Genomic DNA, 25,968 nt, shown 5'->3' with positions numbered 1-25,968 from the left:
CAAGGGCAAAATATTGAGCAGGCACAACATTTTGCATGACCCTCAGCTGAAGTTCAGAAACAGTCAGTGAAGATGTCAGAGCCATTATTCTGAGCAAAGTTGTTTAAACAGCTGATATGGCATTAAAGCTGGGGATATTTTATGTTTGTACACAGTGACCTGACCATCCTCCACATTTTAATAAAGACAACTCGCCTTCTTTTCTCTTTGTGGTTGAAGGCAGAATGAAGAATAAAAATGAGAAATAGGCCGTATTCCTTTTAAAAGACTCAAGAGTTTGTGCTTCATATTCAAGGTTAGACAAATCTCGCATTCCTGCCTTCTTGTAGCCATTGAAAGCTCCACTTGAAACCATTCCAAACACAGAGTACGGCAAATACTTTGTTCAAAGTCGGACCAAAATGTATTTCAGCTGTTCACAGAAGTTGCCATGTTGCCAGTCAAAGAACTTCAGGGAGAATGTAGTATCTCTGAGGGGCCATTGCTCTGAGGCAAAACCTACCAAAACCTGCGACACAATTTCCCAGGAAGTGGCAGGGAGTAATTCAGTGAGAGGTGTGGAGTGTAAAGCCGATGCGAGGAAGAGGGGCGACTGCAAGTACACGCCAGGGATGGAGTGTCTTCAGGAGGAGAGGGATGGACAGGAAAATAAGGTACTGTTAAAAGTCTGTTGCTGTAGATTATTGTTGGTTGTAAATCATGGCCGGCAGAGTTCAGAGGCAGCAACAGAGGCAGATTCTGTCTCACAAATGACCTCTTGATTTTATTCTGCCCCATTTGGCGAACATGTTAACTTGGCATATAAATTTTTCTGACAACGGGGTGACCCCCAACTTGTGGCTGTCCGAACTATTCCCGTTTTCACTGCTGTGTCTGTAAGTGTTCAGGATAGAGAAAAGATCAATAAAAACACCTGTCTGTACATTCAAGGGGTGAAAGCTTGATGGTAAAGAGAACTGTAAAAGGAACAAGGCTAGATAAACAATATTATTTTTACTGGAAATGGTGATGCTGACTGCTGGGGGAATGAATTATACAATCTGACTATAACAGGAGTATGCTGCTATGCCACAGCTCCTCATTTCCTCTTTCTCGCTCTGTCTCTTCACACACATCAAACATACACATCTCTCTTTCTCACACACAGTTCTGTTACTATTATTACACTGTCTATGACTTATTAAATGTATATTATTGCAGTGACTTTAATTAAATATGTTGCACTAGTATTGCTTCCTTTGAAGCATTAAATTTCAGGTATCAACTGGACAAATATAATTACTTATTTTCTAAGCTGCAGTGAAAGCAAGAGCTCTGTCCTATACCAACCAACCTCTACTGTCACCTAAATGTATTCTGACAGTGAAGTATTATGGCCATAGGCTTTAGTGGGTCCAACCCCATGTCTAAAAAATGTAACCTTTTTTATAAAAACGTGTGTGCATGTGTGTGTTTGTGTCTGTAGGTGGGAGCTCAAATCAGCACTGTCCATTTACTGTATTTTTCTGAAGCACACTGCATTAAGTGAATACACACACACACACTCACTGAGGGGCAAATACATGTGGAAACCTCCTCAGCCTGTAAAAACTCATAGAGTTGGAGCTCCCTCTAGGGGTGAGAGCAGACACACACTGTGCTCGACTTCATCCCAGTGAGTTCACACGGGATGTCAGCTCACTTTGAAAATAAAATTCTGACTTAAGCAGATTTATTTTTTTTTTTTACAACCACATACATTTTAAATGCTGAATTGATGTTTCAAATAAATGTAGAAATAATACCCACTCCTTGGACGCAAATGAGAAGAACTTTACTTTTACTTTTTTTGACCTGGTTGACACCAAAATACATTTCTGACAACAGAAATATCTTGTAAAACAGCAATCAAGACTCCCCGTCATAGCAATGGAAAGCATGTAAATGACATTTCAATCAAAAAGGGTCAATCATATAAAACTGTCACCAAAGGTAGTTTGACACTACTGTATAATAGTAAAAAGCGCTGTGTGTTGCTCACTGGCATCAACACCATAAACTACAGTATAAAAACGCATCTATTATTTTGAACTGGATGCAGTTGTCAGTAATGTGATGTACCTTGTTAGAATATACTGTAGCTGTGATTATGTGTGGATCTGCGTGGGTGGAGGGAGAACGAATTTCAAGGCTTTGTAGGAGCATAGGAGTGGAGCTTACTGGTAATTTTGAGTGGGTGGGAGGGAGGCTTATAGGTGGGTGAGAAAGTAACCAGGTTTTATTTTACAGTGGCAGGGCAGACAATGTAGAGTCTTTTATGGGCGAGTAGGATGGGTATAATGCTTAGTTGTAGTCCTGCGATTGGGACTATTCATGCGTCAGTGTGTGTATATGTGTGCACAGACCCTGTTTTTGTGTGTTTCTGGAAGTGTGTTTGGGCGGTTTGACTATTCACAGTCGTCTCCTGGTGAATGAGACGTTTTGTCAGGGAATCCAAGTTGCTTCAGCCTGGTCATCACTCTTTTTCCCATCTGATTGAACTCAGACCTGTAGGTCGCCTCCATCTGAAGCTCCCTCTGGTGCCTGTGAGAGAGCAGGTTCAAAGATTGATAAACTACAGCCCCGATTTATCACCATAAGGCATCCAAAGCACTACCAATTTAAGCTATAATAAGCTATATTGTTGTAAAGTAGTTCAATCAAAGTAATCCTGGTCACAGCTCGTAAATAATTGTGTTATTAAATGTTCCTCTAAAATATAATAAATTTCTACAAACATATGAAGAAAACTGTAGCATAAAATCACATTAATTTTCTTTACAGCAGTTTCAAATCTCAATCTCATCTCTATACAAGTACGGAGCATCATTAAAAACCGTTATTTGTCAAAATATAATGTCTGTCAAAAAGGTTTAAACACATTTCAAATCAATGAAAATGTTTTTTCCCCAAATTTAGTGTCATTTAAAATAATCTCTTCATCGCTACATAACGAGTTAACTTGTTAAAAACAAACAACATGTCCCAATAAAAGAGCTGAAAACATATCAAAGAAATCTTGAAAATGTAATAAAAATATCCTAAAACAAATCAGGCTGTAAAAAAAAGTGTCATTAAATTTTAGACCCATTTGTCGGGACATTATTAATCACGTATTAAGTATCGATCAAAGAATCCAGCTGTTACATGAGTTTACTTGATAAACTTTGCTCAAACCTCAACCAGCGACACAATCTTGATCAATGTTCAAAGTACTATGAAAACAAGCTTTCTTCTATGAAAAGTAGCATCATGCACTGTGTTCCAGCTCCCAGGAAGCACATTCATTAACTTCATGTTTGGTTTATCTTGAGAACTTCCTCTCTTAAAAATAAAAGTACGACATGTTTATAGCCCATTCCAAAAGGCACTATCTGTAATGTGTCTGTGTGGATATACTTGAACATTCATCCTATTTATTACAAGTGAAGTGCATCATTTGTGTAAATAAGCATTTAGTATGCCTAATACTCTAAATGTGATCTCTTGCATCTCTACTTACCTGGCTGTTGTTCCTCTGGTGAGGTTGCCACTGGAGGCCAGAGTTTTCCCAGACAAGAACTCTGCTCTGATCATCGCTGGTGTAAGCTGGACTCCTGAGCCTTCACACCTGCACACATAATCGGAGCAGTTATCTTCTCTCTCAGTTATCTCTGAAACCTGATAGAAAAAGCTTCCTACTTGAAGATCAATAGATGTCAATGTTGTCAGTGCTTACACTTTATCCATTAGTGGTGCCAGATCATCAGGAGGGCCAGTGAGAGGAGGAGGTGCTGTGAGTGGAAGTATATCTGTGCTGTAGTCGACAGACCTATAGAGGACACACACACTGCTTTTTCCACTTAAGAACCAGACCACACATTACCAAATCGAGATAATGGTCAGGTATCTACTCCATCTTCCTCACATGAAAGGACTGCTTAGGGTTGTTTGAAATCTCAGTTTGAAATGAAATGATAAAAGTACTCCCAAGTGAAGAACAGAATTTAAACACAGAAAAGCCACCCGTTTGCTTTTGGAGGCACCCCTGTTCTAGGCTGTGAATGGGAACACATGGTCACCTACACATACAGTATGCAACAGTGAGAAACACTCACATTGTGCAAATGTCATGACCTGGACTGGCCTGCAGCACCTATTTGAAAATCCATCACTTAGTTTGTGTGTTAAGTGCTTCCAAATTTCTTCGTTACTACTAGCTAGTTTCAAACTAGTGATATACAGCTACAGTTTACAGGAGGCCAAACAATGTTTTAAAAATAACAGCCAATCCTTTGTAAATGTATGTATGGTTTTGTTTTATCTATACACGCATTCATACATGTGTTTCAGAATTAGTAGTATTCATGCAGTTTAGAATAAGTGGGAAATATCTAGTGATGCTAACCTAATGACGCTGTAGAGTCACGTAGTCTGATGTTACTAGCACAATAGTTTCTAATTTTAGGTATAGCCTATTGTGTCATTTTTGTGAAATGTAATTTAAAGCATTCCCAATGTACATCATAATTTAATTTAACAACATTTTTAATTTTCAGTTCAGATATGTCTACCATGATTCATACCACCTCTATTACCTGCCTCACTCTTCAATCTACACGGGTCATATATTAGCAAGCTAATGTTGCCAGTCAGCTAGCTCAGTTACACCTGGCAGCTACTGGGTGTAAATATTAAACCTGCAGTAACTGTTCTGTCTGTCCCTCTTGCTCATTCACACATCCAGCAGTTATTGAGAAACTTTGTCATTCATCTGGAGTCGTGTTTTTGGCCGCCTAAGTTACTCACCATAAAGCTCTGCTAAGTCGAGGGTTCGGTTTCTTTCAAGGTTCATCACTACTAAGACTGTTCTCTTTCAGTCTTGTTCATAACTTGTCATTATAGAAATATTGACAATAGAGGCTTTAGGTAAAAGCTAATCTCTTAAGGGCTAGTCTGGGTGAGTTTGAACTGACGAGGAGTTGCCACCAGCACCAAGGGAATTACATTTTTCTATGCTATAAAAGCACAATGTACACAATGTGCTGTAATCAATAACGTAATACTAAACTATATCAAAAATAAGCATATTAATCAAAATCTCATGATTGATTGATTGATGTTTGGTCTCTGTTGTAGTTATATGAGTCTGTGTGGTTCACAGCAGTATGGCTTTAAATTAAGTAGACTCTGTACCCACAGAGTTACTGCACTAAAGTTTGTTGGTAGTTGAGATACAGAATCTCGTTAACTGAATAAGGAAAAAACATACTTTTCTCTTTCTCCTGCTGTCAAGTTGCTGGTAAGTTAATTTTCATCTTTTATTATGGCCACCTGACATAAATCGTATTGTTTGTGTTTGTAAAATAAGACTGTGAATGTAACCAGTGAGGCAGTGATAGAAAATTAATAAGACTGAGCAGGGAGGCTTGGAGGGGAGTCATCTCTTGGATGAAAAAAAGAAGAATACATCTACAGTTATCCTGCAGATCAGTGCTGACAGGCAGAAAGAGAATACTTTGCCTTGTCAGGCATCTGATTATGTAACAGTGAAGGTGAGGGGAAAAGGGAAGTAGACAGAAAGGTGAAGAAAGAGAGTTGAAGCAGCGTAAGATTCAAACCCACGCATTCACAAGTACATCATGTGAACAGTAGCTGCCTTGTAAAATAAGGACTTCAAATAGTTTCAGATCTCACAGGGAACATTGCTTCATTAGCTCTGCAACTTAAAATTTCTATCATGCAAGACAAATTATAGTGTCCATGAAAAGGGTCAGAGTGTTCTACGCACACGAGCGGTATTCATTGTGACAGGGTGCATAGAGAAGCATACAGTGCACCACATGGGACAGCCCATTGCTGTGTTCACTAATACACTACATCAAAATATCATCATTTATTCACTGTCCATTTAGGCTAAAGACTGAATAAATCATTATTTCACAGTGTAAGTGAAGACAGCGTGTATGGCTACTTGCCTCCGTCTGACCTAGATTCTGCACACACAAAAAGTATTTCCCTTGAGTTATACGACAATACTACAGGAAAGAAGTTTGAGCAACCTACCTATCCATCCAAATGATAGATTTAGAATATGACTAGGTCATATTTGAAACAAACTGGCAATAAAGCAGATCACTGCAGTAGTACCAAAGCACATAATTTCAGTCCAAAACTACTGGAATGTGGTCATTTGCATCGCAGTCAAGTCAAGTAGAGCATTTTTGTCAGTGTCACCTGAGGGAGAAAACTAATCTCAACACTCAAGATTTTGTTTTTACAGAAGTAGTACTGATCAATGCAAGAAGTACACACCTATTATCTTATATCTCTGGCAAGTCCTAATAGGATACAAATATAAGCAGTTTATTTCACAAAAACTAAATGGAATCCCAAATGATAACTGCAAAATACTGTACAACCATGTAAGCAATTTCACATCCTGCAACCTGGCAGGTGCTGGAAGTTGTTTGGACATTACACATTTATTCTAAGAGACTGCGAGAAGTCTTGTTTCTGTAATACTGTATGTGAGATAACGAATGGAACCCCAAGCTATTAAATACTACCGCTGTGCCTCTGCAATTTGACAGGGGGCGTTGAGAGGATAAATGTCTACTTTGAGTGACCACTTGTTAAGTCAGTAATATGAGCCTGTGCCTTATAAGTCTTTCTAATGTGACCAACGTGTAAAGGCTCTCAGTGTATATCAACAGATAAGCAGCTTTAGATCAGGAGGTTCAAGGTAAATTATTCATTGATTGGATGTATTTGGAAAAAATATCAATTGTTGATTTTACCCATCAGGGAGATGCACACTTGGGAACGTCATGCTCTTTTTAAAAGGGATGGACCTCACCCAAACAGACTGGGATCACAAATGCTAGCTGCAAACATACAGCATGTGGTGCAGTCTTCAGCACATAACTGACTATTTACATTCCACACTCACTGTCTTCCTCTCCCACTTCCTGTTTTGCAACAGGCCACTGCCCTGAGCGCTAGCCCCCCCTACTGTTCTCACATGAATCTGTCACCTTTACCAAATTTCTTTCCTATTGAGACTGTGGTTACTGAAACGGCCGCTTTTCAAGTGAAAACGCTCTGTTTTGCGCAGCAGATCAGACCCTCACTTCCTGCGCCCCTTGGCCCGGGCTTCTGCTAGTGCTTGCAGAGGGCCTGCACCACTGAGGATGGCCCTAATAAATGCTTGATCCATTACAAATAAATTGTTTATACTGAACGATATTTTCACCAGCAAGGACATGGATTTAATGTTTCTGACTGAAACCTGGCAGAGAAGCATTTGAATTATGTCCACTGGATTGTTCCTTTATCAGCACTCTTAGGACCTCTGGCCGGGGTGGAGGTCTTGCGATGGTCTCCAAAAACTGCTTTCAAATCCGGAGGGTGACCACAGGGGTTCTTATTTATACATGTCTCCAAAAACTGCTTTCAAATCCGGAGGTGACCACATATCTTAATTTATCGACCCCCTGGTTCTAACAGCTCTATTATGTCTGATTTTAGAGATTTTTTATCAACTATTATACGGTTGGAGTAAGTGGTTATGATCTGGGATTTTAATATTCACATTGATGATGCTTCCTGTAATTTTGCTGCTGAGTTTTTAAGTATCACTGAATCATTTAATTTTGTTCAACATGTGTCCGGTCCCACACACATTAAGGGCCATACATTGGACCTTGTTTTTACCCTTGGGTTAAATATTGATTGTATTTATTCGGAGGAACTGCGTATCACTGATCATAACTGTGTTTTGTTCAACCTCTCCTTTAATTTGGACTCTGTGCCCATGTAAGTAGCTCCCGCATCATAAACAGTCTCTCAGCTGAAAAGTTTTCTGCAGCTTTTGACCAAGACGTAGTTCTGTCTGACCATACTGATATTAATAATCTTGTCCAATTCACATTACACTGCAGTCTTGGATCAAGTGGCTCTGAGTAAAACGAGACTTGTCCCCTCCACATACCCTTCCCCCTGGCTAAATGACACCATTCTGTGTTTTAGGCGTAAATGTAGGAAGGCAGAGCAATCCACTAAGCTTCAAGTTACCGCCTGTATTATAAGGACCTTTTAACTGAGTTTAACACTATGGTTAAGGAAGCGAGAGCTTTTTATTTTTCAAAATTTATTTCTTCCAGCAAACACAACCCTAAAGTCTAGTTTGACACAATTAACAACATGTTAAATCCTGCACCTCCTGAAGTTCCTGTTTTTTCAAACGACGAATGTAACACATTTCTCTTTTCTATCTTTCTCTTTGTGGACAAGATTAGAGATATCAGGGCTAGCATCATCCCCTCCACTACATCTGTCTCTGATTGCCCTTCGCGGCCACCAATCTTGTAACATTTTAATCCCATTTCCCAAAAAGACCTCACTGATCTGGTGGCCGGTAAGGAATCCTCCTCAAGCCCTGTAGATATTTTACCCACCGCATTTGCTCAAAAATGTGACTGGGACTGTTGGGTCATGTTTGGTCTCTATCACTAACAGTTCCCTCAACTTCGGTTTTGTTCCACTTTATTTCAAACATGCAATAATTCAACCTCTTCTGAAAGAAAACTATCTGGATCCATCCCTGTCCAAAAATTACAGGCCTATTTCCAAGCTGCCATTCATCTCAAAAATACTAGAGAAAGTTGTTGCCAATCAGCTCACTGACACTCTCACTGCCCACAATATACTTGACAAGTTTAAATCTGGTTTCTGTCAGAATTATTCCATAGAAACAGCACTTCTTAGGATCTCAAATGACATAGCGATGGCTTCTGATGCGGGGAAGTGCTCTGTTTTGGTGCTGCTCGATCTTAGTGCAGCATTCGATACAATAGCCCATAGCATCCTGATTGATAGGCTTAGGAAGTGGGTGGGTATCTCCAGGAGTGCTTTGGACTGGTTCTCTTCCTATCTCTCAGAGAGCAGCTTCTCTGTGTCACTGGGAACTCACATGTCCAAAACTGTGGTGTGCCACAGGGTTCTGTCTTGGGCCCGGTTTTATTTATATGTATATGCACCCCTTAGGCAACATTATTAGTAATTTCAAGGGTATTTCTTATCACTGTTACGCTGATGATATCCAGCTGTGTGTCTCTTTTGGATGCAACTGCCCCATTGCCATTAAAAGCTGGATGGCTAAAAACTTCTTACAACTGAACACAGACAAGACTGAAGTCCTTATTGTTGCACCCGATATCATAGCTCCCTCGATCACTCAGCATATTGGATCACTTTCATCAGCAGTACAGTCAAATCTTAGAAATCTGGGTGTAATGTTTGACACATCGATGCACTTTGATCGACATGTTAAAACTCTGACCAGCTCTTTCATTTAAGAAACATTGCCAATCTCAAACCTGTTGTCTCAAAACCAGAATTTGAGATGATAACCCAAGCTTTTATTTCTTCCCGCTTAGACTATTGCAATTCCCTTTTTACGTCTCTCAGCAAGTCGTCCCTGGAAATCTCCGACATGCTGCACCCGTAGATTACCACTAGGCCACTAAGATCCTCAGACCAAGGCCTACTAGCTGTACCGCGAGCACGTCTCAAAACTAGAGGTGACCGTGCTTTCCAAGTGGTTGTACCAACACTGTGGAATACTCTTCCGTCAGACCTACGCTCTGAGACTTTTATATTTAAACAGGCCATTGTCTCCATGTAAACTTTTAACTGTGAATATTCATGTTCTCTTTATAGTACAAAATGCCTTAATTTTGATTATTTATGCGACTGTTAATATACACAAATACATTGATGCCTTTATAATGTTTGATGCTTATGTATGATCCACTGTTTTATGGTTGCTTTTATTATTGTTATTAAGATTGTTATTATTTTTATCATTGTAAAGCACTTTGTGCTCTGTGAAAGGTGCTATATTAAATACATTTTTCTTACTTACTTACTTATTCTCCACATCTATATAGTGTTATTTGTATGAAAATGCTACTTCTGACCATGTTAAAAGCTGGAGGCGTTGTAATGAAGTGATTAGGCGTCTTACGACCACAAGGTCACATGTTCAAATTCCTCCAAGGGCTAGAAAGATACGGACAGGTAGTGTAAATATGCACCATTGCTTTTTGATGCAACAAAGGTTCAGATGGAGCTTAGTGGTTTTGCATGGGAACCTCTGGGTGAACGTACCATTTCTTTTAACTTCTAGGTGGTTGCTGTCAGTATGAAGGCGTTTTTATTCCCTTGTTCAGTGAATTGGAGGCGAAATATGAACTAGCACAGCTTGATACTGTACACAGTGACAGTTCTGACCTACCTGCGCAGTGCACAGTCACTCGTGAGAGGAGGTTGGTTGGACAAACAGTTTGAGGTAATCAAATCAAAGTTTTTCCACGTCATGAGCCCTGTGATCACCTCCTGTTGTTAGTCAAGACAAGAGAAGCCACATCTGCTTCAGACCAAACAATAGGAGCTAGTTGCACAAGATTAACTTCAAAATGAAAGGGAACGCTCATATTCCAAAAATGTCTGTTTTCATTATTAGAGTCTTGCAAAGACACAAAATGTCAATTGTTTCTAGTGTAAAATCTCTGAAAGGAAATTACCTTGCAGTCTAGAAACTTCCTCTGTGTGTGTGGGGTTTGTGTCCTTATGCCACACATGTTGCTCTCAGGGGCTGTATACCTGCATACGGAAAGCAATTTCTTTCTGGGTTTGGTCAGGGAACAATCAGGCATATAGCCAGATTTACTGTATATTACTATAGACATTTATTTACTAATGTTTTGTTACCTGGACAGGGGGCAGAGGTGGAACTCCAGATCACTCTCCAGGTATTTAGGGGTCGGTTTGTAAGCCTGCAGGCCTGGAGCTGGGTTCTAAAGCAGATGATAACATAATCACAATAGTAGATTTACAGATCATGTATCATGTACAGAAAAACACATAGTGTTATATTTCAGTCTTGACCGCCTTACAAAGATTCTGAGTGGGTTTGCTGGAAAAGGTCTGAGCAGAGCTTCAGGGGCGCTGAAGGTGAAACTGGCAGCCTCATTTGCTTCCATATTCTCCTCTTCATGTCCATGCTGTTTTCTCTCCACCTCACTGGGCACCAGCTCGTCCTGAAAAGTGACAACAACACAATGAGAGAAATTTTAAAAAGCAATGAAAGAACAAATGCGAGTAGATCATAGGAGATGAGTTAATAAATATACTATATATAGATTAATGATGATGAATGATGATACAAATGAATAAATATCAGGTTAAATTTGTTTGTTTTAGTTTAGGTGTTGCATCGTTACCGGAGCTCTAGTGCGAAGTGGTCTGGCCAAAGTAGTGGGTATATAAGAGTTAAATGCCTCCCAGGCTGACACAGGTCGGTAACCCATTAGCTTATAGTGCTGAGGAACCTAGAGTGACAACACAGTACCAACAAATTACATGGTTATGATAGCAACAGAACATAGACAGATACAGAAATGCCTTGATGCCTGACTCATAGATTGCCACCAGCAGATATGAGAAACGCCCCGAGCTCCATCATTTTGTTCTACGCTACAGTATGTAGTAAATAGCTTGAACAAAGTTTTTGGTATGTCCATTTTGTAAAGCTTCAGGGCTTCTTCTTCTTTAAGATAAACAAAATCACACAATCTCATCTTAGATATTCAAATACGAGGTCACAAGTTTAAATTATAAAATGTGTAATTAAGATTACACATAGATGGATATACTCAGGTAAAATACAAGTGCATCAAACTTTTACTCAACTAAATGTACTTAACTTTCCACCTCTGCTGCTTGTTACCTATCTGTTGATTTATAAGCGTGATGACCAGGTGCTGCAATATAAACCTACTTCAAGCTTGAAGAAAGGAATATGAGCTGTCACAGTCACATCGATAGGATCCACGGGCACTGGAGCTAAATCACTGAGAGCCTATAAATATCAAGGAGACAAATGGCAATATTTGTTCAATTGAACACGGAGACCTCTTGTCTGCAAGGCATCAGGAAAATAAAAGATTTAATCAAAGTGCAGGAACTGAGCTTCCTGTGTGATTCCACAATTAGATCAAAGACATCTTTCAAGGGAAATAATGAATGAAAATTGTTTTGTGTGCAGGACTATAGCTGGCACTCTCTCGTCAGTGGTTTCTCATCTTCCATATGGCAGCCGCCATTTAGGTCGTTTTCATTTCAATAGGCAAACTGATTTGCAAAGAAGGCTGCTGATTACATGTGTTGACAGCAGGTATATCTCCAGCCTAACTAACTTTGTGCAAGTGCAGTATACTGTATATTACTTAGCATGTACTCACCAGCGGGTCATCTTCATCATAGAAAATGGGGAAAGCAAATGGAAAGACTCTATCCGGCGAGATCATCAGATCACAAGTCGTCTCCTCTTTAACAAAAAAAAAGTCAATAAATAAAGTAAAAAAACTTATTTATTAGGGTCAGTGAGAAATGTACGACTCCACACAGCACCAGAAATAGCACTGAGTCCTGCAAACATGTTCTAAGAACCTCACAATAACCCTGAGGGGATTTAATTTCAATTTTACCTCTAGGAATAAATTCAATTAAGCATGCTTTGCTGACATGGCATAATGTGATTACTTCTGAATGAGGAGATCATAGGATTATCAAACCTGTCTTTGCCGAGGGCAAGTTGTTTATACTGTCTGACAGTTTCTTCAAACAGGTCAGTCTCCGGTTCATGCGACATCGGATCACCACCTGGGTGGGAGAGAAGAGCGCAGGGTGTTACTGATCCATTCACATCCACCTCTTCCAACCTCAGAGTAGCAAACGAGCACACTGTGGTAAATATTCAATGGCTACTTAAAAGTCGTAATTATTGTTTTTACAAATTTCACAGGATTAGTTAGCTTTTTGGTATTCCGAGTGTTGAATCATTGTTCAAATTTAACAGCGCTTGCAATATTCCTATAGTAATCTGTTTCTCACACCGTCAAAGCCAGGACAAACTAATACCTAATGATACCATAATCTTCCATCAGACACAAAGTACACGATCTTGGGATATAGTCATGTGAATATCTCTTCTTTGTAATTAGCAGATCATGATAACTACATCTAATTACAACATAGTTCTGTGTACTGAGCTAAGCAAAACAACCTGTAGTTACAACACTGAGGGTTATTATAAATCTCATCCTCCCAGATCTATATTAACATAATGTAATGTGTTCTGGATGGATATCTCCACGTTCGTGCCATAAATATGAAAATATTTTTAACTTTAGAAATCCATTTTGTCTGAGACTAACTCAATTTTCCTGTAACACAGTTCTATCTATCTTATATCTCTCCACCTTGAGGGAAAAGTGCATGATTAGGGGAACCCCATACCTCACCTCACCTCCTACAGTTCCAGGATTCCTACAGTATCAGCTGGTCAAATAACTCACACTGGCTGTACAGATAAGCTCAGTCTAAAGGATCTGAATATCAGAGCATTGCTTGATTGACTTATTTTGTAATTGCTTTATCAAAACAGCCATTAGAATTAAATGTTATGCTTAAATATTCACAGTCAGAGATAACTGCATGCACTTCCTGTGGCTTTAAGAGGCTATGTCAGATTACTCTGTTTTTAATGGAATGCACTGTACCCAGGAAAATCATCTCTACTGTAAAAAAAAAAATATATATATATATATATATATATATACATTCAGTGTGAGGGATTTACACATGGCTGGACTAAAGGGCTACAGGGACACTAGCCGTCTTCTGAGCGAAGAGGAAAGCATGTGTATGGGTGCAATGTCTGAATGCCCGTGCATGTGTGCATTTGTACTTCAGAGTCGTTACGGTACTTTGATGTGTTTACCTTGCGTGCTGCCTGCTGGAACAGTCTGAGGGCTCTCTGTCTCAGTTCCCACGGAAAACTGGAGTAAAACTGGAAGGATGGGGCTCCCTTGCAGGCCTAGAGGAAATTAGAAAGACATTTATTGCTGACTTTCATATGCTCATTTAGCATCGTTACATTTAGTGCATATGAAAAGGACCATAAAGTGAAAATTTCATGAGGTCTCAGCTTGGAGCATTTAAATGGCATAAGATAGTGGGACAGTTAAAGATGTTAGATTGAGATAAATTGCAGGAGGGGCCGTAAGCAATAGATTTGTTTAATCTAAGACAACGGAGAGCCAGGTTTTAATGAAACTCTTCTTCTGCAAAGAAGAATAAAAGAAAATCCATCATGCAGATGTATTATGACTTGGTAGATACTTACCCATACATTCACAAAGACAAAATATGAATCTATTACACATCAACTGATTTAGAGAGATACTGAGTGTGACACATAATTAAAGAAATCCATCACGACAAATCATACAGGGAGGTTCTTGAGTTTCACTTTATTAGAGAGGCAAGCTGCATGAAATGTAAAAGTTCTAAATCTAACTCGGAAATTAGTAAACACATGCAGTAGAAGTTTACCTGTCCTGCTTCACAAAGCACTCGTCTGGAGGAAAGTTTAGGTTGTCCAGCAGCAAAGTCCTCCTCATGCCTTAAATCTCCCCTTTTTACCTACAACAAAATCAGTTAGCACAGCATGATGAAGGTCTGTAAAGCACACATTTTATTTTATTTGTATTATTTGTAGAGGAGTCAAAAAATATTGACAATGTCAGCATGCTGGTTTTTAGCAGGTATAATTCTTACCACGGTAACCACCTTAGTTTAGCGTGTATGAGCAAACACAAAGTATAATTTGCAAGTATAAACCAAAGTATTGGACAAATTGAATTGTCATATTATTCTATCCAACAGCTGTTGAGATATTTTAGTCCAGACCAAAGTGGTGGACTAACCTGATGAAAATTCCTAAAGCAACTGAATGCTATTGTCATTACTGTCATGAAATAGCTAACTTTGCACAGCATTTTTTCGAGTGTCACATCATGAAAATTGGTAAAGAATACTAAGGGAGATTGGTAAATGGAATAAAACCGAAAGAAGACGCTGTTCTTTCTTTTGCTAAACCATTCAGAGTTTTGGCAGTGACAGATGGTGCAAGGCCAATGGGGGGGGTTCCAACATTTTTATCCTCTACAGTAGCGACGCCTTGAAATCCTTTGGCTGAAGAGGCAATATTTTCTTTGCTGCAGGAAGAAGTAAGCTCAAGGTGGTATGTCTTAATTTTCTGAAACAATAGGAACCTTGACTGCTAATCCTGTGGAACATTGTCTCATTTCTCTAGAGAAATGACATATCAAGGTATCACAAAATAATTTGACAAAGACAAAAGGTTTTTACAAAAAAAATAAATAAATTTATTCACTATCCAAATGTTCCAACAAATGTACCACATTTATATAACCAACAAAGTCTGGGTGATGAAAAGATAACGGTGCAAAGCTGTAAACCATCACTGTGATGCAAACAGAGGAGGACACTTTATTTACGTTATTTAAGTTCTGGCCTGCAGTAAAGATTCCAAAGAAGATTCACAGTATAGAGTAAGATAACAGATCTTCCTATCATAAAATAAAATGTGTGGTGACATGAGGCTATAAATGCAGTGTATGGCAAAGGATGCATTTGCGTGCGTGGGTGCGCGCATTATAAACAGTGCAGGTGGAGAGGAGATGGGGGAGGAAGTCCGTGAGAGTTCTGTCAACTATTCAAATTATTAACTTTTCTGAGGAAACTCACACACAAACACACACACACAGACTCAAACACACACACACAGACTCATATTTCAAAACTGATGTTACTTTGGCTGAGTATGCATATTTCCTCTGGGACTCTCAATAAAATCAATCACAGAGGCAGCAGGATTTTTTTAAAGGATGAAAATCACAGTGTGGATCTAATGTGCGACAACTGAATGAGGTTATGACATCGGTATGCATATGGTGTCTAGTATCAGTGATGAGCTACCAAAACATCCACTAAATGTCATGTTGAGTGAAATAGGAAGAAATCTCAAAATGCCTCACATGAAAAGCCCTGAACAAACTGTAAAAGATAATACTTTCCAACTAATACTCAGATCTGGCCCTTGAGGCTCAGCGTCCTGCAGAGTTTTTGTTCCTTCCAACTGTATTTGTTAATGAATGTAGACCCTGAAGGACCACAAGTCAGTCATAGAGGAACAGTTAATATGTAAAGCAGTTTGAGTTCCCACAAAGAGACACTTTGCATCAGAGGTTTTCAAACTGTGAAGCACACCTCCCCAAAGGGGGGCCGCTGATCTGGCCCGCTCACCGACATGTTCAGCATGTGGTGCTGCAGCAGTGGATGAGACACACAGCTTATGGATGCAGTAGCAATTTGCATTTAAATCGCAGTCTTTCTCAGAGTTCTAAATTAGTCAAATCTGAACACACAGACATGATACACATATTTTTTATTCAGTGTGATTTACACTTTCTGAGGATCCCATTATCTGTGAATAAACATCTATAAAATAGGAAAGTAAGACACTCAATAATCATTTCGTTTGTACGTTTCCCTCAGTATCAAAGTAATCCATTAACAGTTGTATGTACATCCCTGGGTACACTGCAAACAGGAACTGCTAATAGCTACTATGCCAAATATAGACAAATATAGGCTACAAAAAAAAACAAAGCTCAACTTTTAGTTCTAAAACTCAGAGCATGATTATCACCCAAAATTGAAGTAAGACAAAGAATACTAACAAGATGGGTTTTTATAAAGGGCTGCAGTTGTCTCGCTTTTGTCTGAGTGGGGGCCCACATTGTCAGACTTTGAAAACCCCTGCTTCTCAAACAACTTGCATAGAATATCAACAAGCACAAGTTTCTGTGTCCACACTGAGGGATAAATCTTACCATGTATTCATGTAGTGCAATCTCTCTCTCCTCAGCTATCTGCCTCCTGGTGTCTTCTGTCACGGGGTCCTTACCAAGATGGACTTGCCTGAATGAATTTTTTTCTTTTTAAATAAAGTTTCCATTTAAAAAACAAATAGCTCAAACAGTGCCTTTTATGAAAACAAATTTATACACACAGATTAATTTACCTTTAAGTTCCCTCTTCAATTCCATTTAATTAGTTCCATGGCTGGAACCTCTTTTCAGTGGACATGATTTGAGTAAATATATACTGTTGTACTGGCATTCTACTAAGTCATACAATTTCTACATCCAAACAAGAAGCTTTCTGGTATTTTTTCGATGTCAATAAATGAACTCCTCTTCAGAATGTTATGACATCTGTATTTTTCATGTGTATTCTCTCCAGATACAGGATGCAGTAATTGTATCTACATATCTCCCCCCATTCTAAATAGCTAAGATTATACCTTCATTTCCTCCCTGTTGTACAATTTTAAATATGCTTTTAATTTAAATGTTTAATACTGGCACATAAGGAAATACGACCATACAGACATTCACAGGGATTTGAACAGACGTTTCATATTTTAGTCTGGCCTACCATCTCAGGTGGTTGGCTTGCTCTTCCTTCACATTTTGTTGAACTTTTTTTATGAAGAGGGCCTCCTTCATCTGCCTGTTTTGCAAACCAAGAATACTGCCACAAGATATGGCTGAAGTGAAGGGGATACCGTAAGTAATAGAGAAATACTTTGTCGTGTGTATAATCTGAAATGCAATTTACTTCAAGGCAACAAGCTGGAAAACATACTGTGCAAAAGGAGAATGTAACAGGTTTCTAGTACATATAGTTAATTTATAAGAAAGTAAAACAGCTGAAAGTGTCTACCTTCCCTCAGGTCTTTAGAGCAGAGTTTATTGGGGTCTTTGATCAGCATCTTTGCCACCCCTGCAGGGGTACACACATCTGCCGGAGGCTTCAGTCCAGGCTTAACACTATCCTTATCTTTCAATGTCTAAAAACAGGAAGAAATGAAGGATAAAAGAAATGGTCAGCATTACAAAATAAAGCACTAAAGTATAGTTGTAACGTTGAGAATGAATGGTTTTGCTTTAACAAAGTATCAATGATTTGATAACTGATACAAAAACAAATGTGGAACCAAAATGAAAAATGTTCCTAAACAAAGCAGTTGTCATCCATAAAATAAAATAAAAGTTTTTAGAAAATAAGGTTTCTTTCTTCACTAGTCTCCTTAATCAAAAGTCAAAATGAATTAACTGAGGTAACCGACTAATAATTACATCTTGCATTACACTTAACATAGGGACCTTTAAATTTTTCATGAAGGAACAAGAAAGCTTGTTATAACTATTTTCAGCATAATAATGAATACATTAACCCTTTGATGAAGCACCCACCAACTACTTTCACTGCATTTCAAATTAGGCTAGAAGATAGATCACTGTGACTGATGAGTAAGTAAAAGTTTATTTATATAGCACTTTTTATAGACAAACAGGGGTGCTTTACTGTAAAAAGTAAACTAAAAGCAAATGAAATAACAATTGCACATATACTATAAAATACCACAGAAATTTGAAGAAAGCAAAACCATATTGCTAATTTTTAAAAGCTTGTCTAAAAAGATGTGTCTTTAAGTGTTTACTAAAAGTTTCCACAGAATCCATAGCTCTCAAGGCTAAAGGAAGAGAGTTCCAGAGCATCAGAGCCACTACACAGAAAGCACGATCACTTCTTGTCTTAAATTGAGTTCTGGGAACAGTTAAAAGGTCTTGGCCTGAAGACCTCAGAGAGCGACCAGAGGTGTGTGAATCTAATAGATCCTGGATGTAAGAGGAAGCATGACCATGCAAAGCTCTGCAAGTAATGATTCAAATGTTTAAATGCACTCAAAAGCCAATCGGAAGCCAGACAGGAGTCGGTCCATGGAAGATTTGTTCAAACATGTGAACAGTACTTTGTAGTAAATGAAGAGTCAGGATTAAAACAAAAACTCAAATTTAAATGAATTAGAATATTTCACATAAGAAAAAAAAACCCTCCAGTATCAGACTGTTATTGAACCACACCGTACACTACCTTTGATTTGTCAGCCGCCTTGGGTGACTTGTATTTGGTTTTACTTCGAGCAGGCACTTGGGTGTCAGGAGAAGGTCCTTTGTGTTCTGCAGGCACTGCGTCAGAACACGACTTTCTGCCCAGCTCACTATCATGCAGGAAAATAAGTAAATTATTAAAGTACACCTGATATAAAAAAGGGCCAAAACAGATTCATCTTTATGTAACTAATAAGACAGCAACAGACATTTTTGCAACTAATTTGAGGTTGCAAAGTCAATACTAGTAGAAAAATATAAATGAACAAACACAGCGGACGGGAATGAAACAGAGGGGAGGTGGTGGCGGGTTAGGGTTTATTTTTGAAATCATTCCAGGATCAGTTCTCATACCGTAGCAGAGGAAGAATGGCTATGAATCGGGTGTTTATATAATGATGATGGCTGGCAGGGAGGCTGAGCAGTGAGGTCAAAAGCCAGAAAATCAATGTTCATTGCATTTACATTTTTCCAGCTGTCAAGTTTTTTCAGTGTCGTTCATGTATGTATATGGGGGTGGGCAAAACATACAGTGGTATATGATCACATCTCGAAACAGCCTCACTAACTATGTGCCCAAATGACCACAAAGTTGACTCCACACTCCTCTGACACTGTATCAACAAGACCCTAAGATTATAAGTGTCACAAAGATTTACTAGGTTTACTCAAGGATTTATTGCAAGGTCATTGTAATAGACGGTATTAGATTGATTAGATTGATGAAAAATGCAACAAAGTCCTTCAAGATATTAAAATGATTATCATCTGTTTGTTTTAAGAATAGCATGTCGGGCAGGGGGCACTTGGCAACAAGCCAGTGTCATTGCATTGGTTGAAGCTGGAAAAACATTGGCTCTAGCATAATATTCCTTAATCTTTCACTTGCGCATATCTCATCTTTTATTTGGTTCCACTGCGGGGAACAACAAATAGAGGGAGAATGTTTTATATGTTAAACATCCATCGGGAGGCATATCAATCTTGATATCACTGCACCAGCTAGCAAGCTATTTTCATGAATTATTAACTTTCGGCCGAGATAACACCAAGACAGTGCAGTGGATGGAGCTACTGCTGTGTGATGGATAGCATCCTCTTTCTCATGGGAACAGAATTAAACATTAGGTTTAATACTGGATGAAAAAAAAAACTAATGGGAACTTCTAATCAGCACACAAGGCCATTCTCTATGAATCATGTTTGGTTGCATGTTTGGTACCCCCAAATGAAGCACCTAGTTTGTTAGCTGGTTTGCACATACAACCTGAGAGCTGTTATCATTACTGGACAGCAAGTAGAGAAGGAACTCCAACTGATTATTTTATACTTGCAGGATTTTTTGTTGCTCATGAAGACTAAGTGAAGCACCATGATGAAGAACTAAGCGAGTTACATACATTAGATTGACTAGCGTATGTCTTAATTAAAGGTCCAAGCTGAAATACTATCCCACAGTTTTATGAAGTATTTTGATGTACTGACAAACCCAGAGAATGAGTGTGGAGTGAGCAAAAGCAATAGTATGAGATGGCACTGTAAGATAAGGAGCAAAATATCATGTGTTAGAGTGGAGGAAAAACACATCATGAGAATAAATTTCTGCCGGCTCCTCGTCAGCTGATATACTGTCGGTGGAGACACTGGTATCTGCAACTTTAATACCAGTGGTGAATCTAGAAAGAAGAGCTAAAATCTTAATACTGTATTTTACATTGCTGGAATATTTTATTTTTAAAAGTCAGTACAATGTCACATTGTCTTTTTGGCCAGTTAGTCCATTTTAATGTTTAACACGTCTAATTACCTCAGGGCAAGGTGAGGGGCAGAGCTCCCAGTGATGGTACAGAGGTAGGGTTTGGTATTGAACTGTGAGATGATCAGCTGGATGGTGACCTGAGAAGTCTCATATTGGGATGGACTAAAGGTCACAACAATCTTCACTTCACCATTGGCTGGTATCACACCTAGAAGAGCAAGGAAATAGGAATGAATGCCTGATGTGTATGTACTTGGCCAAGGGCAGTGATTCCTAACCAGGGGTCCTTGTGCACCGCAGATTACATCTGCAGTAAGATACCAGCAACATTTGGGTACAGAAATCCCCCAAACTAAGTCAGTTGTAACACAACTTGCTGCTATTGGGCTTGCATGGAAACTAGTTAGCAAGGTGTACAGAACGTGTAATAGTTTTCTGAAAGTAATGGATACGTGATATAAATAATAAGTAGCTAAAAGTACTGGATGTAGAGTGGAAATAATTAGCCAAAATAATAGAAAAAAGGTAAGAGTAGCTAAAAGAATTAGCTAAAAGTAATTTATAAACAGTTGGAATAGCTAAAACTACTGGATAAACATGGTCAAAATAGTAGCTAAAAGTAATTTATAAACAGTTGGAATATTTTTAAAGCTACAAGCTAGAAATGGTTAAAATTGTTCAGAGTAATGGATAAATAGTTAAAATAATTAGCTAAAAGTAATTTATAAACAGAGAATTAGTTACCTAAACGTTGACAGTTGAGTTGTATTGAAAATTGCAATATCCACATCTATATAAGTAATAGTTTTAACTAATACTGATGGGTGGTGTCTGATCAGGATGTGGAGGTATATCAGACAAACTCTAGCTAACTGTGATGATAAATTACATCTAAAAAACACTGTTGGCTGATATGTTAGTGACTAAATTTTTTTATATTGTGAGCTGCAGTAGTGGCCATGGCCATGGTTTATGGTGTATGTAGCGAGGAAAAAAAAGATAAAACATAAAAGGCAGTTCCAAAATACGCAACTCATTTGTATCTCTTCTTCTCATTCCAGATTTGTACTGAGTTAAAAGCTGCAGCTGTAATTCAAACCCCAAACGCCGGTTCCGCCATGTGTTATGACGCTTCCCAGACCATGAATACTGTACTTAGTACTGCTGTGTGGAAACTGGAGGCATCCTTCAAGTTCTGTGGTGACTTGTTTAATACACAATACAAACCAGTCCAAGCTTTTGAGAAAACACAGTACCCATGTTCTCCCGATGGGTTAAGTTCTTAAGCTGGTAGGCTAAATGAGAACTATCAGTGGAATAAATAACTTAATGCATCTATTTTACCTTAAAGGCAAAGTTTGAAATGCATCACAGTGAAGTAAAGATTACAAAATAGCGCAGAAAGCGAACATGTTAAGAAAACTATGTGCACACCATTTCTTTTGTTTAATTAAAGTATTTCACTAGTCCATACCTGTAAGAGGGTGGATGGAGAAGGCCTCATGGGGCTCAATAACATACACCTGAAACTCAAAGTCAATGGGACAGCTGCATCTCAGAGGAATAGCACGGCAAACACTAGAGGCAGATGGGGGGGGAAAGAGATGAGATTATTTTCTTTCATGATTTGACACCAACGGGTGGATGGAAGCATGGCTGGTTGTATGGAAAAATAGAAAGAGACAGGCAAGTCCCTTGGGCAATTAGGAGGTCACTAAACAGTCCATTGAAGATCCCAACACACATGCTGCATGGTATACACACACACACCTTTGTCCAAGTGGTACGGACGATAGGTCGATATGAGGAGGGATGTGCAGGTCATCGATGACAGGGTAAGCATGAACTGGAATTAACAGGTTCTCTTCCCCCTTGGAAAGAGCGCAGGTGGATTGAATGAACAAGACAGGGAGAAAACACGCGAGAGGATGAAAGGGTGAAAGAGAAGAGCAAATATAAGAGAGGTCTCAAAGTAAACACAGAAACGTATCATCAAAAGAGATAAGCAACTCGGAATTGTTCCTCATGGATTGTTTGCTGGACTTTATGACACTGTATGTTACATGAGCTAGCTTTAGGGTGTAGTGTCTTTCCAGTAAGTGCCAAAAGCTTTAAGTGTAAAGCAAACAGCATTAGCACACAGCAGGAAAGCGACCACAGAGGCACACAGTACAAACTGCAGGATACTAACCTTGCAGTGAACCCGTACGCAGTCATAGAAGTACCGCCACTCGTCGGGACAGAATCTGACCTTAAGTGTGTATGCGAGGCCTGGGATGAGGCGGTACTTGAGAGAAAAGAGATGGAACCAGGTTGATTCATCAGAAACAACATTGATTGCACTAATTCAAATTCATTCAGGTCAGCAATTTGTAATGAAAGAAAAATACCTTTTTGGTGTAAGTTGTTTGGAAGTGCTTGGTTTGGGTGGGAATGATATGAATATTCATTACCTCAGATGAGATGTTGATTAGTTTCTGAGGGAGAGGAAGAGGAGAGAAAAGGGTAATTCATTTCCATCCAATCATGTGCACTTGAGAAAACCATCTCCATATTCTTGATGCTTACATCCAGTCTGCAGCGCTTCATCACGCATATATGGGGTGAAATAAGTGTCCATTCAATTAAACATATCCTCAATGGAAACCAAACTAGAGGACTTTATGATGGGGTAGGATTGTACAATTATTTTAATACATTACTGCAATTTAAAAAAAAATAAAAACTTGCTTTTGGTGGGTGCACAAAGTTTAGCAAAGCTCTGTCCAGCATTTACTGTGCAGGAAAATTCCATATCCAAGATTTAAGAGAGTTTGCACTCATATACAGCACTGGATTAGACATTTCACCTGTACCTCTTCACCACTTCACCAAACATTCATTGTGAAAGACACCACCGTTTGTCTACAAAGACTTATGTTATGGCAAGCCTGTCAGAGCCCAGACACCTTGAAAATGTTTGCTCACAGACACTTTAAATCTCCAATAGCTAAACAAGCCATGGAGAGCTTCAGGGACTTCAACTTCTCCCTGCACCGGGCTGTTGTTGGTATTGTGGTTTGACACATCAGGGTCGCCAAATGTCTCAGACATGTGGATATGATGCACATAAATATGATAATTCATATCTTCATGAATTCATGTCTTGAGAGGGACTCTTATTGACCCAATGATCCAGCAGGACTTGATGAACAAACACTTGGCTAACCTTACAACTAACCTTGGCCACTCTGCTTTTTTATACAGCCCACCTTGAGTCAAGACAAAGCAGAGTGTTGGTTTTGCCTTTTATTTAGAGGGCATGCTACTACCTGATAAGGTACTGACCTCTGTCACATTGCAAGGCAGGCTGTGCACATTCCAAAATAAACTTGTATTTGTCCTGTATTTATTGTACTGTATTATACTGTGTTTTCTGTATCTATTGTCATAAACTTTATAGTTCTAATTTATTTGTATTTCGCACCAAGCACTTGTGGTCACAAAGGAATGACATAAAAAGTGTACTACTATATTTTAGTGAATGACAGTGAAATATTAATGGTTAAAAAAAAACTACAGCAGTATTTTCCTCACCAGGACCTTTATGTAATCCTTCCCCAGCTCAAACCCACTGAAGTGGAGCACAGGGGGCTCTGCTTCAATCAGGCTGTTGCTTTTCAGTTTGGCATAGATTTCTATAACAAAAAAAAAACAATTACTGAAATGTAATAAGCAATTTGCATATCAAAAAACAGTTTGAATGCCGGCTTTTCACATCTGCAAAGATGTTTTACATACATACAGAAATTCAAAAATTTTAATGTCAGCTATTTGGATGGTTCCATGATAACAAAGATGATTCAACCAACCCAATAAAAGTAACAACATAATAGTATTAAACAGTATTAAGGGATCCTATCAGAGGGTTTCAGAGGTCATACTTGATTCCAGTAGATGATTGGGAAGTTTGGTTCTGCTCCTGCTGTCCTCCACCAGCTGGCTCAGAGGCTGGGGAGTCCTCCTCCTGAGGGGCTCTGAAAGTATCTGCGGGGCAGAGAGGGCCACTTCCATCCTAGAAAAGGTCAGCTCTGGCTCCTCATGAGAGAAATGACAGAAGGCTGGAAGACAGTCAAGGAGACAGCAGTGTGTTGGGAAATATTATGCTGGTAGACCTATGAATTCATAATCCAAATACAAAAGGAAAGGCATGGAAGGACAACTGATATTTTCATCCGTGCAATTAACAGTAGAGTTAATTCAGTGAGTTTACTTACATAGTGTATACAATGATATGCTCTCTCTGTGTGTGTGTGTGTGTGTGTGTGTGTGTGTGTGTGTGTGTGTGTGTGTCTCATACTGTTGATATGAAGATGGTATGCATAATATTTTCATATAATGTTATATATATTAAATTAGGGCGGGGCAAAGTGGCCAAAAATGTTATCATGATTAAAAATGTCATATAATTCGATATTGATAATTATCACGATAAACGTCAAATTATTATTTCTTAAAAGTTTAAAGGCAAATCTTTGCTTCTGTGTGAAAACTGAAGAAACCAGATGGTTAATTGTGTTTTTAAACTATTATTTATAGTCAGACTTTATGCCAAACAGTGGATCACTTCAGAAATCTATTCAAAACAATTATGATTAAACCTTTTTTCAACAAATATGCATGAGTAAAAATAAGGTAAAAAAAATAGTCCCTTTTCCATAAGAAAATAAATATCTTAAAAACTACGTTCTAATTCGAGTTCAAGTGATTTAAATCAAACATTTATAATATTGTAAATTATTTTGCTATAATTATCATTTTATTGTCCAGCCCTATTTTAGATGGAGTATAAGCAGCCGACTTCACCATCATTCTGAAGAAGACGACACTATAATAAGATCAAGTCCCTTTATAACATCAACAGTTGGCTATAATAATTGGACATGTGACAAATCACAACTAAGAGCAACGTTAGCAAAGATGCTAACAAATAATAACAGTTCAAGCATTGTTACTTAATTTAACTAACGTTAGCGTTTCAACGTTAGCGTAAAAAGCTTCTCATGAAAAAAAAAAACGTTTTATATAGTGGGACTTCACAACTTACACAAGTTTTAGACACTGAGTTGCATTCAGCTGTTCAAATAAAACAGCTATATTCCATCTATGTTCGTGCCAGAAGCACTTCTTTTGCACACCGTCTGTTGTTGATGGAAATGAACCCACTGTCAAACACTCGTTGCCATAGTGACGCTGGGGCTCTGACGGGGCGGGACC

At 38.7% G+C, this 25,968-nt stretch overlaps 1 protein-coding gene across 1 annotated transcript; it reads right to left on the bottom strand.

Moving 5' to 3' along the window:
- Positions 1 to 1,802: 1,802 nt before the first annotated feature.
- Positions 1,803 to 25,952, bottom strand: cfap221 (cilia and flagella associated protein 221). Its single transcript, XM_046065299.1, has 25 exons — positions 25,799 to 25,952; positions 24,636 to 24,812; positions 24,289 to 24,389; positions 23,103 to 23,189; positions 22,904 to 22,999; positions 22,483 to 22,583; positions 22,187 to 22,290; positions 20,761 to 20,920; positions 18,937 to 19,063; positions 17,722 to 17,848; positions 17,434 to 17,545; positions 16,827 to 16,914; positions 14,461 to 14,550; positions 13,847 to 13,942; positions 12,639 to 12,726; positions 12,306 to 12,391; positions 11,843 to 11,923; positions 11,286 to 11,393; positions 10,959 to 11,102; positions 10,774 to 10,859; positions 10,587 to 10,665; positions 10,298 to 10,398; positions 3,737 to 3,829; positions 3,521 to 3,628; positions 1,803 to 2,562 (listed from the first exon to the last, which is right to left on the bottom strand). The coding sequence occupies exons 2-25, from the start codon at positions 24,763 to 24,765 to the stop codon at positions 2,427 to 2,429; spliced, it is 2,529 nt and encodes an 842-aa protein (XP_045921255.1). The 5' UTR covers positions 24,766 to 24,812; positions 25,799 to 25,952; the 3' UTR covers positions 1,803 to 2,426.
- Positions 25,953 to 25,968: the final 16 nt, after the last annotated feature.

Source organism: Micropterus dolomieu, linkage group LG01 (genome assembly GCF_021292245.1).
Source record: "Micropterus dolomieu isolate WLL.071019.BEF.003 ecotype Adirondacks linkage group LG01, ASM2129224v1, whole genome shotgun sequence".
In the NCBI taxonomy this organism is placed as follows: domain Eukaryota; kingdom Metazoa; phylum Chordata; class Actinopteri; order Centrarchiformes; family Centrarchidae; genus Micropterus; species Micropterus dolomieu.
Note: the sequence above shows the minus strand (reverse complement) of the source record. Positions and strands in the feature narration are given on the sequence as shown.

Excerpts from the sequence above, each read along its gene's own strand:
- cfap221 (XM_046065299.1), bottom strand. The coding sequence starts at position 24,765 with ATGGAAGTGGCCCTCTCTGCCCCGCAGATACTTTCAGAGCCCCTCAGG. Across the intron at positions 20,921-22,186 it reads CTCCATCCACCCTCTTACAG|GTGTGATACCAGCCAATGGT; the intron begins GTATGGACTAGT and ends TTGCTCTTCTAG. Across the intron at positions 2,563-3,520 it reads ACCAGAGGAACAACAGCCAG|GCACCAGAGGGAGCTTCAGA; the intron begins GTAAGTAGAGAT and ends GCTCTCTCACAG.